The 20,959-nt window shown below is 35.6% G+C and overlaps 1 protein-coding gene across 2 annotated transcripts in view; it reads left to right on the top strand.

Annotated features, from left to right (window-relative positions):
• The window catches only part of LOC149779668 (ATP-dependent translocase ABCB1-like), a 142,764-nt gene that overhangs the window by 73,548 nt on the left and 48,257 nt on the right, over positions 1–20,959 (top strand). For both annotated transcript variants that reach the window (XM_089940489.1, XM_089940490.1), the window contains 3 exons: positions 1,456–1,617; positions 3,721–3,742; positions 15,539–15,672. In XM_089940489.1, coding sequence (XP_089796615.1) covers positions 1,456–1,617; positions 3,721–3,742; positions 15,539–15,672 — 318 coding nt within the window. The remainder of the gene's footprint in view (positions 1–1,455; positions 1,618–3,720; positions 3,743–15,538; positions 15,673–20,959) is intronic.

Here is a 20,959-nt window from a genome sequence, read left to right as displayed (position 1 = left end):
ATTTTAACCTTTGAGCTGCCCAAATTGCATAAAGCATCTTGCATTTTTCTTTGAGTCGTCTTTGCTTTTTCTTTATCTGTTAATTTGTCTGTTTGTGTGTACACTGTTCCAGTGGCCTAGTGGTTAGATGTAGGAGGTTGTGGGTTCAAACCCTAGCCAAGTCATACCAAAGACTTGTAAAAAAAATGGTCATAGGAGCTGCCTCGCTTAGCGCTAAGTATTAAGAGGTTAGTGTTAGGACTGGTCGACCTGGTGTCATGATAATGTGACTGGATGGGACATCATGCTACATGTCTGTGGCAGGATGCCCCAGTACTAGACATAAGTATAAACTGCCACACTGCAGACATCATAGCGATATGACTGAATTTTTTTTATAAGCTATGTTACAAATCCAAGGTATCAGTTCTGAAATGTATTAAATAATATTAATAAACCCCTATGCAGACCTAGGCGATGTAGTATAAATCAGATAAAGCTTTTATTGTGTATTCAGTAAGTATTTAAAATTAGATACAATAAACTAAATTTTCATTAGACATTTCTCTTGTATATTTGATTTGTATTAGTAGTCAATTTTGTATTTAATTTACAAGAATAAAAAAGAACTAAATTTAAAGCTAACAGTTTCATTTTCTCCTTTTTGCTCAGTTTTCTTTGCCTTCTCCTACTTGTTCATCTTTTTGTTTTTCTTTTCCTTTCTTAGCATGGTCATTAACTCCACATTAACACTTGCCATTTTCTTTAGCATGGTCACTCCACATTAACACTTGCCATTTTCCTTTGCATGGTCATTGACTCCACATTAACACTTGCCATTCTCCTTACCATGGTCATTGACTCCACATTAACACTTGCCATTCACCTTAACATGGTCATTAACTCCACATTAACATTTATCATTCTTCTTAGCATGGTGTGTAATTGCATATTAATATTTGTTTTTCCCCTATGCATGTTGTGTAACTCCAGATTAACATTTATCATTCTTCTTCGCTTGGTTCATAGCTCCACTTTAAACATTTGCCTTTCTCCTTTAACATGGTTTTTAAGTCCACATTACCATTGTTCATTCTCCTAAACATGGTGTGTAACTCCACATAACCATTTTGTCATTCTCCTCAGCATGGTGTGTAACTCCACGTAACCATTTGTCATTCTCCTCAGCATGATGTCTAACTCCACTTTAACATTTGCAATTCTCCTTAACATGGTGTGGAACTCCACATAACCATTTGTTATTCTCCTTAACATGGTGTGGAACTCCACATAACCATTTTGTCATTCTCCTCAGCATGGTGTCTAACTCCACATAACCATTTGTTATTCTCCTTAACATGGTGTGGAACTCCACATAACCATTTGTTATTCTCCTTAACATGGTGTGGAACTCCACATAACCATTTGTCATTCTCCTTAAACAGCATTATTATGATTTACACCATCCTTTTTTAGGCAAGTCATGGACGAACTACCATTATCATCGCACATCGACTGTCAACAATTAAGAATGCTGACAAAATCGCAGGGTTTAAGGATGGAGTTGTTAAGGAAATCGGCACCCATGATGAGCTAATGCAACACAAGGGTATATACTGCCAGTTGGTCACACTTCAGGTACGGCTGATTGAGTAATTGTCTTCCGTACATTAGCAGATCGTGAAACAAGTGGTAGCAGTAGTATTGTCAAGGAAATATCAACACAAAGTTAAGATGTTAAAGCAGGATTAATTAAGATGTAATTTCATTTTAATTGAACAGACCTTAGAGTAGGCACCTGATGGTCAGTTTACATGCCTGATTGATAGGCAGTCCTTGTACCATACCTATACAGGTGTAAACAGCTTGTTCCAAAACTGTAAGATTCTTTAGGTGAAAGTTTTGTAAAGTCATTTAGCATTTTATAGAACCTTGATAATCTGAACTTGTCTGGGAAAATTGTTTGGCTGATCAGGTGTTGGGATAATTGGCTTTGTATTTGGATACATTAGAAATGCTTGTGTCCATTGTGTCAGTTTTTGCAAACTCAACATTTAGGTGATTGAACTATGTATAGTGCAGGTTATCCTGTAAATTACAGTGCTGTTTGCTGGTAAAACCAAGCCCACGTTCAAAATACTTCTCAAATTTGTTCTTTAAATTGAAGTTTTACATTGTCTTCCTTGTGATATCTTAGAGAATATTGTGATCTTGCAGAGTATTAAAGCCCCAATGCTGATGTTAATCATAAATTTCATCATTCTTCCCATCTAACTAAAGTTTGGAAGGAAGGAAATTATTTGTTAAAAAAGACTGTCTGAAAATAAACTGTTCTTTGAAATAATCAAGATGTTTAAACAACATTCAAATATTCAGTTTAGGTTTAAGAGGTGCCACCCCTTAATTCAGTCAGTGAAGTCGCTCATAATTCATTTTTTGGGAGTCCATTAGTGACTAATCAATAACAATATTCCCATCCGTGCACAGATTGATTTGAGATGGAATGAAGAGAGGCAAGCCTGCTTTTTTTAAGAGCAGATCTGAGAAGAAAAAGTGTGCATTAGATAAAAATAAAACTCGGGTGAATATTGGTGATCTGCTGGGGCACAGGAATGCTTTGAGGCTGAACAATCCGACAGTTTGGTGTTGACTTCTTATGTTTACAGTTGTGGCGTCATCAAATTTGTGTGTTCCAGCTTTCGACTGAAATCAGTTTTCCCACAGTTTAGAAACAATATCTTTCAAGATGAATGTTATTCAGATGACATGGCGTATATGATTTTTTGCATAATGGTGGCATTGGGGCTTTAACATGGCATAATCCTCTTTTGAATGTGAAACTGCTGGTTCCTTCTTTGATGGACATTACCTGTGACTTTCTGGCTTGCAGCCTGTTTCAAGTAACCAGTCTAATACATGGTCTGTGCAAACAACCTATGTCAACTTCTGTCAATGGTATGGATCCAGAAAATTGCAGACATGGAGACTAATATGGAAAATTTAGTTGGCTATATAATTACTGTAGTTCAATTACCTTGAATGAGGATATGCCAATATAAATTGTCATCAGAAGAAATGAACGTTAAGGCCCTTTATCATTGAATTAGAAGCCATGCAATGTATAGAGAGATGGTTGAGATAACTTAATGAACTTGAATGGTTGGCCTGAGGTTGAAGCACACGATAAATGTTAACATATCTGTCAGACAGATCTAGGTATACTATTAAAAGTAACCTTGTGTTTGTTTATAATTATTCCTGTTTTTACTAAAAATATTCACTTTTTGTAAAGTTCTATGATTATTTTTCCACTGAGTAGATTTCTGCTGTCATTGTCTGTGAGGTCACATTATTAGGGCTTGGCCACTAACAATTTCAAGTAGGTCACCCAGTGGCTGCTGTTTGGTATGTACTTGGAATGTTATTGCTGTTCACACAATTTTTCATTAAATTGACAAGATTCATCAAGTTCTCAAGGTGAGGGTTTATAATTTCACATGTAACAGACTGTTGAAACCTGTTAATTTGTGCTTCTCATCATGAGACTGAAACAAGCGTTTCAAGATAACCAATCTGAGATACAAAAAGTCAAAATAAAATTTTTCTCAAGTCTTTTATGCTGTTTATATTTTGGATGTCAGCTATACTCAGAGAAGCACAATACATCATCCGACCTATTTATGTTTTCATAATATAATTACAAAATGATCGAAAAATGTTAAGTATTTCCTTTATTTTCAGACACAACAACAGGATGAAGAAGGTAAGAATGTAATCTTTACTGTCTTTATCCTATGTTTTCAGACAGCAAAAGACAGTCATCGGTTTTAGTGTCCAGAAACCTTGGTACAAAAATATAATTCCCAATAAGACAGTCATCGGTTTTAGTGTCCAGAAACCATGGTACAAAAATATAATTCCCAATAAGACAATCATCGGTTTTAGTGTCCAGAAACCTTGGTACAAAAATATAATTCCCAATAAGACAATCATCGGTTTTAGTGTCCAGAAACCATGGTACAAAAGTATAATTCCCAATAAGACAGTCATCGGTTTTAGTGTCCAGAAACCTTGGTACAAAAATATAATTCCCAATAAGACAATCATCGGTTTTAGTGTCCAGAAACCATGGTATAAAAATATAATTCCCAATAAGACAGTCATTGGTTTTAGTGTCCAGAAACCTTAGTACAAAAATGTAATTCTCAATAAGACAGTCCAAAACTTAGGGTTGGGGTAAGATCAGCAAGATCGACCTCAATTTTTCTCTCTTGGCCACTAAATGATTGCATTGGCAATATAGATATAATTAAATATAAAATCGTTGTAATCTATATCTGGTGGATTTGGACATATTTTGATATAAATACATTTGAACAGAAGTTTGTCAACGCCCAGCGAAGTTAAGTTGTGGGACCTGATTTACATTAACATCTTGAGGTCTGTAAGATTAAACTGTCATGCAGAACTGATCTGACGTGTACTTCCTTTATTTAAGTTTCCGAAGTATGAATAGTTGTGATGTGCTCCACTATTTTAATACAGACTGAACAATTAGCGAACCAGTGCTTGGGTTGTAAGGAAATATGGGTAAATGAACACACCATGTCAACATGAGATAGAAGCATAATTGCCATCTTATTGTTTTTACCAGTTTAAACATCACGTTGACTTCTGAATGGCATTCAGCAGAGTGAATTTTAATTATGTCAGTTTGACCATTGCTATCTTGCTTCCTGTATCTTTTTAAGGTAAAGAAGAAAGAGCTTTGAACATTTCATTGACAAATTGTTGTTGTTGTTGTCATTGGCTTGATGCATTTATATGGGTGGCCAGATTAACTCGCATGCTGGGCCAGAGACCTGAACCCACATTCACTTCGGCGAGATGGCAGTCATTGGTGATGGTGAGCACATTGATCAGTGTTAACTTAAAATGATAACTATATATAATATTAAACTTAATTATAATTTTCATCATTTTTCAAGAGTTAGGTGTAAAACTGGTTGAAAGTCGTCAAATGGCAACTCTTTTTTTCATATACTTTACTTTCTGTCCAAAAATTAGAATCAAGAATAAAGTTACCAGCTATGACTGTCCAAAAACTTTATTGGATTAAAATTGTTCAGATAAATTGTTTTTCGAGTGTCATGTCACTTAGGTGTCTGAAAATGTAGGGTAAAGACATTATTCCATGTTGTGCAGCATTTATATTTTTTCTCTTTCAAGCCAACTTTTTGTGGAAATCGAGAGATGACAGTCGTTTTTCTGCCAGCATTGGCATCATCTGATAGTTGGTTAAGATTTGGTGGAAGTCTTTCAGCAATGTTTTGATATTGCACTCAGCATGCAGGCCATGCCATCCTTTTTAATAGTTTTATGAACTTGCTGGCATGCCTGCTTACAAGATTTGTGTTTGTTTGCACTGTTACCCTAATGATTGTTATTTTGAAATAGAAGTCAACGAGATGTTGGCAAATCAACATTTATTTTTGGAACATTATACAGTTATAGACCTTTCTTTAAGTTCATATGAATCTTTACAAGTAAGAAAATATTATATTGACCCATTTAAAGCAGATGCCAGTGTGATAGGTTTATTGATTTATAAAAAATTTTATTCATCTAAACATAGGTCTTGACTTGTTTAAGGGAAGAAAAGAATTTGCTTTTGAATTGTACAAATGCCGTAAACTTCCATGCATATGAACATGACATTATGACAACATGTAAAATCTGTGATATTACTATCATGCAGCATGAAGAACAACGTCGTGACATGAAGATATAAACATCATAGACCCTGATCTGCTGGCACATTATGCAATAGCAAATCAGGGTCTGTGCTGTTTTGGACTTGTACAAAAATGTATATGGTACACTTAATTCATTGAGAACATTCTGTATTTTGCTCAGCATGGTGCTGATTCAATGTTTCAGAGCTTTAGATATGAATTAAAATTGGGTATTTTACTTCTTGTTTTGGAGCTATTGCATTATTCAGTCATGTGTTTTGTGAACACCACAAAAACCTGCAAGACGCAAATTTATGTTTTAACAGAATTATAATAATCAGGATGTTAGGCTTATGTACCATATATACTTGCTTATATGTCAAGACAAGCTGTAAACAACAAAATTCCTGATAAGTCTTAACATAGTGCACCTGCAGGTCAGGGTCTGTATTGTTTGTTCTAATGATTACTCTGAACAAACAGCACAGACCCAGATCTGCAGGTGCTTTATGTGATGGCAGATCTGGGTCTGTGCAGTTTGCAGTTGGACTTGACTTATAAATGAATATATATGGTATTTGAATTTGCCAAATGGTTGAGTGACCAATTCAGGGTGCACTTGTTGATAATGCTCTATCTGAGTGACTGTTCACACAGTTTGCAAGTACTATTGTTTCAGAGACGTGTGGAGCATCTTTAGTCGAAATACTTAAAAATATTTGGTACAATTTGAATGCATTACAAATTTCTTTATGCATTTTTAGTTGACTTGTCTGAGTAAAATATGCATATAACTGGTTTATGTAGAAATAATGTGTTTGTTAGGCATGTATTTCCATGCTGTTGTTTTCTTTTATTTCATACATTTGGATCGCTGTATAGAGCCAGGTAACTGCAATCTAACCATCACCTGAGAGCTTACGATCTGTACTGCATTTCCCTGGATAAAAAGCACACTTAAATATAATACGTAGCTAATTTTGTTCAGTCGAGACTGGGATTTTAAATATTTTTATGTGAATTGTTACATTATACATTTCAAATTCTTACTGATTCCTGCATTAGTCTTCATGGATTGGAATTTATTTTTAAATCAACCCAGTGATGAATACAACCAACACATATTTACAAAGGCTTCATCATTTCATTGTTAGATGAACATGGAATGAGATGTGTAGGTTTTTGGAATGAGATGTGTAGGTTTTTTTATCTATCATTGTTTTTTTAATAAGGTAAAGAAAAAATACCTATGTGCTTTGTCCAGATAAATACAGTATTCCCTGCCAAATTCATTATCAACAAATTTGGCATCAGAGTTCATTAGTAAGGGCAAATGGTTAAATGTTTGATCTTTTGAAATTTCTTGACTAACTTGGCCATATTTTTTAGACATGTCTGTTTCTAAGTTTCACTTTTCATTTTTGGTTGCAAGTGTGTCTATTTTTGTTTAAAACTTTCTTCTTCAACATTCAAGTTGTTATGGATATGTTGTTTGACCACTTTTGTGGCCTAAGTGGTTAGACCATCTGCCTTGGATTTGGGAGGTTACGGGTTTGAACCCTGGCTGAGTCATACGAAAGACTTATAAAAGTGGTGCAAGCAGCTGCCTCACTTGGACTAAGCACTAAGAGGCTAGTGTTAGGACTGGTTGGCCTGGTGTCAGGATAACATGACTTGGTCATGATGCTACATGTCTGGCATGATACCCCAGTGCTAGACATCACTATAAACTGCCACACTGCAGACATTGTAGTGATATGAAAGAATTTTTTTTAAAGCTACTTTAAAAATCAAAATTTCACACACATAGATATATTGTTATGGAGATATTTTAAAACCTTATTATAGCCAAATTGCAAATTGAGTTTTAACTTTTGACCCCATTCACACCCCAGTTTTGCAATTCCATTTTTATTTTTGTTTTAATTTACTTTTTTTTCTTCTTTTAAATACACGAGTCCTTTATTAGATTAATTTTTTCTCACTTTTTTATAACTTTATTTGGATCACTTTTTAATCAGTTTTCGAAGTACGTTTTTCTTTTCCTCATTACATATCCGATGTGAATAATGGGTTCTTTCAAATAAATGGCTAGTTTTTATTTACCATAAAAAATGACAGATTTTACTTTTCTTTTGAAGTGCTCTTTTGACATAAAATGTATTTATACAGACAGGTTTGGGTATCGATATTTATTCACATATCATAATTATCATATATGACCTATTTTTCTAACATCCTAATTGTTTTCATATAGACCAAAGAAAAATTAACCATATGTTAAAATTAATAAACTCATAATTCTAGCTAATCAGATTAAATTTGTCTCTCTTCTTTTCCTTCCATTTGGACTTCTCTACAGTCCTTAACATTTCAGCCATTTTTCACCATTCCATCAAGTAATCATTTTATTTTTCTTCAGTAAATATTCCTAAGTTCATCATTCTTTGCACTACACTGACATGTACTGCAGTTAATGTTTCCTATCCATCAGTACTGTCTTAGTAAGCTGACATTTATACCAGTAATGAGGGCATGTGGAGAGGAGATTTGCATTGTACATGTATTAGCATTGTACATGGTATTTGAATTGTACATGTATTAGCATTGTACATGTATTTGCATTGTACATGTATTAGCATATGTACATGTATTTACATTGTACATGTATTAGCATTGTAGATGTATTTGCATTGTTCATGTATTAGCATATGTACATGTATTAGCATTGTGCATGTATTAGCATTGTACATGTATTAGCATATGTACTTGTTTGAGCTGAATACATATACAATAAAGTGCTAGCAGTACATTAAAGGTCCCCTATTTTTTAAATACAACATTTTGTTTTGGGTGCCCAGTATTTGATTATATACTGTCTAGTAAATACTTTAATTGTACAAGTTACTATGTACAAGTTGTTATGTAAAGTTACGGTGTACAAGTTACTATGTATAAATGTCAGTTTAGAAGACAAGAGTTGCTACAAGCTTTGCCTACATGGACCTAATTCTACTTAGTCATTGACATGTTATTTTCTATATGTTCATTGTGGACTAGTCATGGGGAACTCAGGTGTTTCCTTTCTGATTCTCCTCAGCAAACTCCTTAATGGCATTGTCATATAAATGCCTTTGTTTTAATGTTTATTTAAACTAATGATGTTATTCCAAGTTCATATTATTCTGTTTTTGTATAGCCCATGTTAGCAGAAAGCCAGGTAATGGTCACTTTTTTGAGCACTGACTGTGGCTGTCATCAACAATAAGTTATTAAGTTTTGTTTCATCTTATCATTTGAATATATTTCTAAAAACACTTAAAGCATTCTTATCATCCTTGCCATTATTCATTATGGAGTTAAGACCATTCATTCAGTGCCACACTTTATTGCCCCTTTGACCTTGGGTCAAGGTCATAATAATACAAAAATCTGCATTCAAGTTTATTTTATTTAAAGTTTTAGATTTGCATTTATTCCCTAAACTTCATGTTGGATCTGGTTCATACACTGGATAAATCATTAGGAATTTTATTCATTTTGTGACTTGTTTATTTACGTAGTCGATCATGGGGTCAAAATCAGTGATAGAAGATTTGAAGTAAGGGTTTGCTTAACACATTTTCATTTACAAAAACCTCTGATGGATTCTGTCATACTTGGAATGAATGATTGTGAAGCAAAGATAATTAATTCTGCAATATGCAAGCCTGTCTCATTGACTTTGGAGTTTGGAGTCAAGGTCCCACATTTTGCAGCAATTCTTCCATTCTGGGTTCAAGTTGCAGGCTCTGGCCTTCTTGTTCTAATCATTTATCCACATGCTCAAATGTAAATAGGATATATCACAATGCACTAGCACACCACCATGATCCGTACTGTTTGTTATACTTAAGATTTGAAGCAGACAAGAGACCTGAATTTCAGTTATTTTGGCATATTAAAAATGATAACTTCACATGCCTTAATAAGTGCATGATTTGGTCAGAACTTGCATAAAATTAATCTATTTCTTGATGCTAGTGTGTCTTGTGGAAGGAAAGCAGTGCCAAAATCCCCCTAGAACATCACAATTTACTTGGTTACCAGCATGCATGTTGTCTTATTATTATATTTATATTGGGAGGGAATGTGAGCCTCAGAACTGGATAGTGTTCAAAGGGAGCTGACTCATTTAGTGTGCATAAATATATGATTGGTATACCCACTTGATTGGGACAGTTTATTGCATTGTCATGGTATGTTAATTAGGATGAGCTACCATATGTACTTGCTTATAACTTGATTTCAACTGCAAACAACATAAACTTTGGTCTGCCATCACATAATGCACTCAGATCAGACCAGGGTCTGTGTTGTTTATTCTACAGATTTGTCCTAACAAAATGTACAGATTCAGATCTGCCTGCCCATCAGATCTGGGTCTATGCAGTTTGCAGACGAATCAAGCTTGGAAAATAGTATATATGGTAATTAATTTCCTGAAATTGTATAGGTATTACATCAGATAAAGTATTCAATTATCATTCAGGATCATTGCAGTTTAATGTGCATGATATGTAGGTAAATTAGATGTTTAAAAATAAGACAGTAATTAGCTAATGCAGGAACACAGTACATTTAATATCCATTTTATCAAGAACTGCTTCTGGTTTTATCACTGGCAAGCTTTTGTGTTTTCCTCACAACAAAAATCCATTGCAACTCATATCTGCTTTTTTTTTTTTTAGCTTGATCACTTTCAACACCAATTTACCAATATGTTTTAATTGATGATAAAGGAAGGTGCTGGAATGGTATAATCAATGGCAGACTGGCAAACAAAAGGACAAAAGATTGATTATAATGAATGAATACAAATAAAAATATGCAGTAGATTAAATGATCTATAAGAATTCAGTAGATTACCTCCAGCCAGCTGTCATTTCAGTAGCTTCTTTCCCCAACCCTTATATTAAAATCGCTTCTACCACCCACTAACCCATAGCCAGAAATTATGTTAAAAAATATGCTTTTGTACGGGGCAGTGTTTTTTGATTAAAACACATTTGACGGCGGATCATAATTTTTTTTAATTGCGTCTGTTGTGGGTTGGTTGAATTTGAAAGTGCCTTCCCCCCTGGAGGGTATATATTTTACTGGAACAGTCCCAAGGGTGGATCAGCTACTTTAGGGTCTTAGTAATTATTGAGGACTGACTTGCCACACTGATGGTGGGGTGCCTGATCTTAGGGCAGACCCAGAGTTTTGGCCCTGTCTGTCTTGGATTTTGACATTTTTATCAGCTAACTTGAACCTTAAGAAAACCATAGCCTAATTGTGTATGAAAATTTTTCTTACCATCTAGTTGTTGTTACCAATACCTGCAAGTATTACGATTGGGTGGAATATATCATAATTACTTTTTACAGGGATACTTAAAAATGGAATATAGTAAATGAAAAATTAGGGACATGAAGAATTAGTAAAGAAATCAGAAAAGTTTAAACTTTGAAAAATATAAAGAACAAGAAAAAGATTTTGATCATTTTGAACTTTTTGATCACTTTGAAAATACTAAACCAGCATAACAGTATGTTCTATTCTGCATGATTAATTCTGTTTGGATCAACATGAACTTAATTAGTTTTGTTTATTTGTAATTTTCTTTTCTTTTAATTTCCTTGCTATTATCTTCCATTTTGGCTGCCATGGATTATAAGGAGATAAAGGTATAGTCACCAGTACACTGTGAATTGACTGTTTTTTGAATTGGGTATCATTTTTTATGGATTTAGTTTATTTTGTTAACCATAACCCAAGTAGATATGTATTCATCTTATACCGCTCCGGTGGCCTAGTGGTTAGAGCATCCACCTCGGATGCGGGAGGTCGTGGGTTCGATCCCCGATCGAGTCATACCAAAGACTTACAAAAATGGTACTAGCAGCTGCCTTGCTTGGCGCTCAGCATTAAGAGGTTAGTGTTAGGACTGGTCGGCCTGGGTGTCAGGATAATGTGACTGGATGGGACATCATGCTACATGTCTGCGGCATGATGCCCCAGTGCTAGACATCACTGTAAACTGTCACACTGCAGACATCATAGCGATATGACTGAAAAATTGTTAAAGCTACCTTAAAAATCCAAATCATATGTATCCATCTTTGAAGGTAATGGGTCCATCTGCAAACTGCGTAGACTCACTGGCATAATGCACCAGCAGATCAGGGTCTATGTTGGCAGATGGGCTTGACTTATAAGTGATTATGTATTGTACTTGCCATGTTATTTTTTTGCAAAACCATAAATTCATTTCCCACAGAAATAACAGAATTCACAGTATTTATTATTCCTGATGAAATGTCCATGTCACATTTTAATTAATTTCACTTTCTTCCATTATAAGAACATGCCTTGTTTATTGAGAATTGTACATAATTCAACAGTATCTTGTCAGCTTTTTCAACATGTACATAGGAAATTACATTCAGAATTTTTTTTTTAGTTTCAAACTGATTTGGCTGCAAGACCTAGTGAGTTTATGGTATGGCCCTGCAGCTATCTTGCATTGCATTATGTCCATTGCTACTTGTCTGGAGAACACTTTTTGATCCGATTTTGATCAAACTTAGAATGTAGACTTATATCTTTCACGATCTTAGAATAGTTTTATTTTGAACAAAATCCCTGTATATTGATGAGGCAATATTGCAACTAAATGGCTGGGCTGGTTATCACTCTGGAATCTATATTTCTGATACAATTTTAAGCAAACATGGTGTGATCTTGCATCAGATTATCATGATCTCAGATGAGTTTTGATAAAAAGCACAATACATCCATATTCATGGGGTGATCTTGCATTAGATTGGCTGAGTTTGTTGCCACTTTGGAAGCTATATTTTTCATTGAATTTTGATTTAACTTTAAATAGAGACTTGCTAAGCTTGTTACCTCTCTGTTTCTGAATTGATTTTGCTACAACGTGCTAAATACCTTATATTATCAAGATTTGGGTTACAAGCAAGATTTGTTCATATTAATGTGGTGATAGATACATCTATATTGGTGTGATGTTGCATCTAATTGGCAGAGCTTGTCAGTACTCTATCAGCTTTGTTTCTGACCTATTTTGATCACATTGTTAAATAGACATATCAAAATGTCAATGAAGCCATCTTTTATCTGATTGGTTGAGCTTCTTCTTATTCATCTTTTCAGTTAGAAGATGACCATGACATCATTAACTGGTTTGATTTATGTGAATACATGAGTGGCTAATCAGGTCAATTATGTTTTGAACTCTCTGTGGTACATGTGACAGGATATGCCACTTGGGTTTACTTGATCAGTTCTGAGATTTACACTGCTGTGAGATTTACACTGTTCTGAGATTTACACTGCTGCACTTCTGCACTGCCTCTGCAGTTCTCCATTCAAAATCAGTACCTCAAGTATGGATGAGACTCCACAAAGTGGAGCAATCCTGTATGAGATCTTCCCAAGACTCAGGGTCAGTGTTGAAATGTTTCAAGGATGACTTGAGGGAGTCTTTGAAGTGTTTCTTTAGACCACTCTGAGATCACTTTTCCTGCTTCAGGTCACTGTAGGTCTTTGGAAGTCACTCCTTTGATATCCTAGTGATGTGGCCTGCTCGTCTCAACTGTGATTTCATCAGCACAGTGTTGATGCTTAGAATGCCTGCCAGTGTGAGAACCTCACTGTCTTGGACCCTGTCCTGCCATCTTATCCTCTTCAGATTCGTCAAGTTGCCCAAGTGAAAATGATTCAGCTTCTTAGCATGCCGTCTTTACATCATCCAAGTTTCACAAGCATTCAGCAGTACTGGCAACACAGTGGCTTTGTAGACATTAAGATTTGTTTGTAGACTGATCCGTCTGCTCTCTTGCACATTTGCACATAGTCTGCCAAAGGCCACACTTGCTTTAGCTATTCTGGCATTGGTTTCATTGTTGATGAGGGCTGCACATGACAGTGTGGAGTCAAGGTCCCACATTTCACAGCAATTCTTCCATTCTGGGTTCAAGTTCCAGGCTCTGGCCTTCTTGTTTTAATCATTTATTAAGCTTGTTGGCCCTGATCTGTGATGGTAGTCTCTGATGGTGCAGGTTGGTGTATCACCTGTCTTCTTGATACTGATTGTGAGACTGAAATTGTCACAAGCTGAAGAGAAATGGTCCATACTGCATTGCATGGCATCCAGGGAACAGTTGTCAGGTGATCATGGTCATTTTCTCTAACTTTATCTTAACCTACAACTCCACAGATTGAAGAGCTTGCCTTCAGTCGGGTAATTGATGTAAATACCAGAGTCATAGTCACGGAAGCCATCAGTAAGTATGGCAGAGAACATTATACTTAAGAGGATTTGGCCAACACACAGCTCTGTTTGAATCTGTTGGTGTCAGAATGGTTCAGATGACTCGCCACCATCCATGATAACAAGCAAGCGCACCAACATGAAGTTGCCAAACCATCAAAAGTAATTTCTCTGGGCAACCAAATTTTACTATGATCTTTCAGAAGGCCTCTGCAGCTGACTGTATCAGAGGCATTTGACAGGTTGATGATTGTTGTGTACAGGTTGGAGTTCTGTTCATGGCATTCACCTGGAGTTGACAAGCTGCAAACATGTCTTGTGTTCAGTTGTTCTTTCCAGAAGCCACACACTGACTCTCTGGCAGGAGCCCTTGACAGTTCAATAGATTTCTGGCGAGGAGTTTACCAGCTATTGACAGCAAGGAGATGTCCAGATGGTTGTCATAGAATTGTTGTTGCCTTTCCATTTATACAAATGGGAGATGGTTGCATCCTTGTAATCCAGGGTGTAGTTCTCTGAGTCCACATTGACTGGAAGAGTTCAGTCAGTTTCTGTGCTATGTTTCAGCCTCTGGCTTTATATAGACTTATGCTGTTATGCATTCTGCTCCAGGTGGTTTCCCATTTGAATGCAGGCCAGTTGCCATTTGAAAGTTGGCTAGTTGCCATTCGAAAGTAGGCCATTTGAAAGCTGGCCAGTTGCCATTTGAAAGTAGACCAGTTGCCATTTGAAAGTAGGCCAGTTGCTATTTGAAAGTTGGCCAGTTGCCATTTGAAAGCAGGCCAGTTGCCATTTGAAAGTAGGCCAGTTGCCATTTGAAAGCAGGCCAGTTGCCATTTTTTAAAGTAGGCCAGTTTGCCATTTGAAAGTAGGCCAGTTGCCATTTGAAAGTAGGCCAGCTGCTTTTTCAGTCAGTGTTGGAGGATCAGCAACTGATATGTTGATTTCTACTAAGGGTAGTCAATCAATTGCCTCCTTGCTGATAGATGACCTCTTCACTGATAGAAGACCTCCTTGCTGATAGATGACCTCTTCACTGATAGAAGACCTATTCACTGATAGAAGACCTCCTTGCTGATAGATGACATTCTCACTGATAGATAACCAGAGCTTATGACTCAAAGAGACAGTATTTCTGACCCAATTTTTTATCAAACTTGGTAAATAGGTTGGACAAATTCAAATATGAGTGAGGTCTATGTGGCCATTAAACCCTACCACATATGTATATATACCTGATAAACATGTACCTACTTACTATACATAAAAAGACAAAATACACATACCCAAAAAACATTTGCCCTTTGGGCAGTCTTTATGTGCAAGGATCTACTAGAGAGGCTGAAACTTTAGTGTTGAAGTCAAAATGGGGGAATCATGGGTATCCTTGTTTTACAAACACTGTATTTTAGTTCCGCAGTTAACATTTTTCTTTAAATTTGTCATAAATCTGTAATTGTATTATTTAACAAGAGCTAATTAATATTCACTTATTTTCTAGACCTAGAGATAGAAGACCTTGTTAAGGATGATAGTGCCATTCAGAATAAACTTCTGCGTCAGATGTCATCCATTATGGAGTCTCCCTTGAAACGTCAAATTTCTGAGAAAGAAGAGCTGAAAGGGGATAAAAAGGTGATAAATATCTCATTTAATAGAAAATACTGTTAATCAAGTTTAATTTCCATCACTATGTCTTGATGGAAGCACTATGTTAACATTTTATTGGAGATGATTCGGAGGACCTATAGGAGAATGGTTTTTATCTAATTGTGATCCTTTCTTTAAATAACAATTAGTCATACATTGCATTGTTGTAGTGGTGGTAGGCCTGTACATACTAGCCTAACATTTTGGGACTAGTAAATTTTTCTTTTGGACAGGTGCCTCATGGCAGGAGTTGTGTCTCAGGCAAGTAAAATTTTTCAACTAAACAACCTAAAAGTGTTTATAGCATCTGCCTTGGATGCTAGAGGTCGTGGGTTCAAACCCCAGCCAAGTCATACCAAAGACTTACACAAATGGTACTAGCAACTACCTTGCTTGGCGTTCAGCATTAGGAGGTTAATGTTAGGACTGGTCAGCTTGGTGTCAGGATAATGTGGTTGGGTGGGACATGAGGCATCATGTCTATAGCATGATGTCCTAGTGATAGACATCACTATAAAATGCCACAATGCAGACATCATAGCAATATGACTTGGAAAATTGTTAAAGCTATGTTAAAAATCCAAATCACACACATACACTCAACTAAAAGACTCCAGATTGTGTTTGTAGTTGTGCATTGCCTCTTTGACAATACTGTCCTCTTACAGATCAGCATGCTGTCTTTAAACTGTGTTACAATAGTGCCCAGTCTGTAATTGACTTCTAGTATGTAATGACTTGAAGTGCACAGTCTGGCATTTAATTGTGGTATGTGATGACTTGAAGTGCACAGTCTGGCATTTAGTTGTAGTATGTGATGACTTGAAGTGCACAGTCTGGCATTTAATTGTAGTATATGATGACTTGAAGTGTACAGTCTGGCATTTAATTGTAGTATGTGATGACTTGAAGTGTACAGTCTGGCATTTAATTGTAGCATGTGATGACTTGAAGTGCATGGTCTGGAATTGAGTTGTATGTGATGACTTGAAGTGCACAGTCTGGCATTTAATTGTAGTATATGATGACTTGAAGTGCACAGTCTGGCATTTAATTGTAGCATGTGATGACTTGAAGTGCATGGTCTGGAATTGAGTTGTATGTGATGACTTGAAGTGCACAGTCTGGCATTTAATTGTAGTATGTGATGACTTGAAGTGCACAGTCTGGCATTTAATTGTAATATGTGATGACTTGAAGCATGGTCTGGAATTGAATTGTAGCATGTGATGACTTGATGTGCATGGTCTGGAAATGAATTGTATTATGTGAAGACTTGAAGTGCATGGTCTGGAATTGAATTGGTGCATGTGATGACTTGAAGTGCACAGTTTGGAATTGAATCATAGTATATAATGATTTTGAAGTGCATGGTATGGAATTGAATGTAACATGTTATGACTTGAAGAAGAAAGTATTCACATACACATTATGGAATTAAAAAAAATGAATGTCAGCCAATTATTAATGTAAAATTTTATCAAAATTGCATTTAGTGATCCAGATTATTAATTATTTAATTATTTAATTATTTGAGGCTTGATCCCAAAAAAATTCCTTGGTAATTAAATTATTTTCCCCAAATTTTATTTTTAGCATATCAAAACCAGTCCTCACATTTTGGGTTTGCAATTTTCAAGTTTCTCTGTCATATACACTACATGATCACATTACAGGAGGATAACTTTCTCTGCTACCACTGAATCCAGCCCTCCTGGAAAGACAACAAAACAGTTTTCTGTCTGTAGCAAATAGATGAAAGGAACCAACTCTCACAGGTTGACTCTTCTTTCTAGCTGCTAGGTGGCTACTGGCATACTTGGATGTAACCAGTTTAGAACTTAATGCTGTAAACATGGGTCTCCATGAATCCTAATTATTCAGTATTCAAATTCAGTCATCCAGTTTTTTATTTCAGTGGTATTGTAAATCAGGATATTGTTTTATATGGTGCATGCAACATTTTTGTGAATTCCTGTGAATTCATTAATATTTTTGCAATTATCTAACAGTTCATTATGGTCATGTGTGATTTCAATTGGTAACATTCAGTTTCACTGGATAAAATGTTTGGGCATTGTACTCATCAACTATTATACTTGTAAGTTATTTTGGTAATGCAGATCCCATTATTTCAATTTATATATATATTTCTCGTATACACTTGTTTGTTCCTCTTCATTATAGAGATGACATGCAAGAAGTGTCAATAGTTTAAGGTTGTGGAGGATGGACACAAGATGTGTCTACGTATATAATAGATTGTTGACACACTTGGTCAGAAATATTTGGTCCACCGTTTTCAAAAAAGCAGCTCAAGGGCAGCAAAAGCAAACATGCTCCATCCAGTACATTAGAGCATGATTGTAAACATAGACTTCATATTCATATTGTTTATTAGTCTCATGGGGATTGTTGAGATACTCTCTCTACCCCCCACCCCCGAAGCAGATGCATAAACAGTGCCAGAACAGAACTGTATCCATGATTAAGCACAGGCAATTCCAATAAAGCATTGGATTGCAAATGATCGGTATGACTGAAAAGCTTGTAAATATGTCAGTGGTTAGAAATGACATTTATATAATGCAATCCCACTGGGGGGAAGCCTTAATCCCTGCCAATGAAGTGTGAAGGTTCACAAATAAATAGGATCACATGCATGAAGCATAAGGGTTCCTGATCAATTATCATACCACCTATGAGGTATGAGGGTTACTTTGCAGTCAAACTTATCTCATGCCCATGAGACATGAGTGTGTACAAGTATCATTTACCCTGTCAATGCATGAAAATATATTACTAAACAATATATTTGTGAAGGTTTGCAATTTGATCAGCATGCCCTGCCAAGCTGACCAAACTGCACCAACTGATCATCTTTGCTTGGCTGCTGAGTACCCGGTCCAGCCCAGTGAGCAAGCTATATATGATTATGGTGGTCAGGAGTCTGTTATCTCTGACTAGCGAGCCAGCCATCCATCCATCCAGAAAGACTGTATAGCTATCTGGCTGGCTGACTGTTTGAATGGACTGACCATTCTTATGGATTTATCTGACCCAGCCAAACTGATCATGCCAAATAAGCATTCTATAATGTGATCGCTATTGACGGCAGATGAATCTGGTACATGAAATTGTGATGAAGAGCACCCCAAAGTCATGTGAACTCGATCCAATTCCAACATCATTGCTGCCTGACTTCAGCAGGCAGAGTGAGTGAGCTTCATATAATATCCGAAGATCTAAACTACATGCAGTTCCAGTTGATAGCTTAGTCATTGTAATGACACAAAATTATTTCCTTTCTAAAAACATATTATTCAACCAAGAAATAGCTATTAACTTCATCCCCTTGATCCATCTGCTGAGAGCAGCAAAGCCGCAGGATCCCATACATACACTCAGATGTTACCCGAGATATGTGGACAATATCTGCATCAACTGCAAAAAGACTATTGCTACCACTGAAGACAGGAATGCAAGACAAGATTTAAGCTCATGAAATACAAGTGACTTCCATGAGCCTGTCTTTGAACATAATGTCTTAGTTCAGGGCATAGTGGAGTTGGCTGACTGGCATGCCCAGTCTACATTCTCTGGCTTCCATTTGTGTGACATGGCCTTGCTAAATTTTGTTTGGTTATTGGTAGCTGCGTAGACACCGAGCACTGATGAAAGCATAATCTTTGACCCAAGGATGAATTTGCCACTTTTGTTGGATTCACCTGTAAAACTTTTGATGGTGAGACAATAATCAAGTGCAGAATCCCACAGGGATCTCCTGCACATGTGTGTAAATAAATTGTCTCTTGTGCTAAACTCGTATTAGGAGAAGTTTATCCTTTTAGTAGAGCTACAATCATACACATGTAGAGGTAGAATATCCAGCATTTTATTCCTCCATGTACCTATTCTCCTTATCTAATGTGACTAGGTAATATATTTGATAATAAATTATGTTCCTCCAATAATACCTGATCACATAACAAATAATCCTTCCATTCATTTCCCACATAGCAAGCATCTTTTAAGGTTTTGCTGAAGTCATGCTGGTTACATTTGGGTATGACAGTAACCACCAATTGGCTAGAAAGGACAGTTCACTAATAAGAGTTGCTTCCTTTTGTCAATATATATATATATATATATAAACAGAAAGACATTTGTCACTTTTTGAGGGCTTAAGAGGTAGCAGAGAAAGATATCCTAATGTAATGTAAGTATTATCAAAAGAACATTATTTACTAAAAGATTTGCGTTTTCTGAAGAATACAAAGTCTTGATTTAATACGGACCATTATTTAATAATGATATTTTTTGGAGTGTATGTTTATTTCAGTAATTAATGCCACCTACCTAAATTACAAAACATTTACTGTTAATATCTGTATACTTTGAGGAAGCAAATACCATAATCAAATATAACAATGTTCATTAGCACAGAAATTCCATAGCATATAGAATAAACATGCAATACATTAATATTGATATATGGGTTTACATAGGATATATTAATAATTTATTGATATATGGGTTTACATAGGAATATATTAATAATTTATTGATATATGGGTTTACATAGGAATATATTAATAATTTATTGATATATGGGTTTACATAGGAATATATTAATAATTTATTGATATATGGGTTTACATAGGAATATATTAATAATTTATTGATATATGGGTTTACATAGGAATATATTAATAATTTATTGATATATGGGTTTACATAGGAATACATTAATAATTTATTGATATATGGGTTTACATAGAAATGTTGGACAGCAGGAGTTTAAATGAGTTTCTGTTCCTGTATCAGTATGCTTGCAGAATGGGTAGATTCGATCTTCGTATCACATTTTTTCAAAATGTCATGAATTGACTTTTACATCTAACATTATTTTCATCAATTTGCTGAAAGTATTGTAAATAGGCTTGTCATATCAAAACATATTCTTTGAGAACACGCAGGCCATGACTAGTGTCTAGTCTAAATATTATGTACATGTTGTGTCTCATACAACAAGTATAACATGCTGATATACTTTTCTAATGGTGGTGTTATCATCTGCATAGATGTCTGTGTTATGTGTTTACATATATCAGTAAAACTGGCTTATTCATAGTAGTTTAACTTGATGAGTGCTAGCACAGTGACCTATTTTTATGCCCGTTGCCCTTGTCTACCCACACATGCAGTTTTGTAACATTTAGCAGATGAAATTAATATTTTGCAAAAGAGGTACTGTATATGCTCGCATATA

The sequence above is a fragment of the Sinohyriopsis cumingii genome, chromosome 17, assembly GCF_028554795.1.
Source record: "Sinohyriopsis cumingii isolate HCF-2022 chromosome 17, ASM2855479v2, whole genome shotgun sequence".
Lineage (NCBI taxonomy): Eukaryota > Metazoa > Mollusca > Bivalvia > Unionida > Unionidae > Sinohyriopsis > Sinohyriopsis cumingii.
This window is presented reverse-complemented; position numbering and strand designations above follow the sequence as displayed.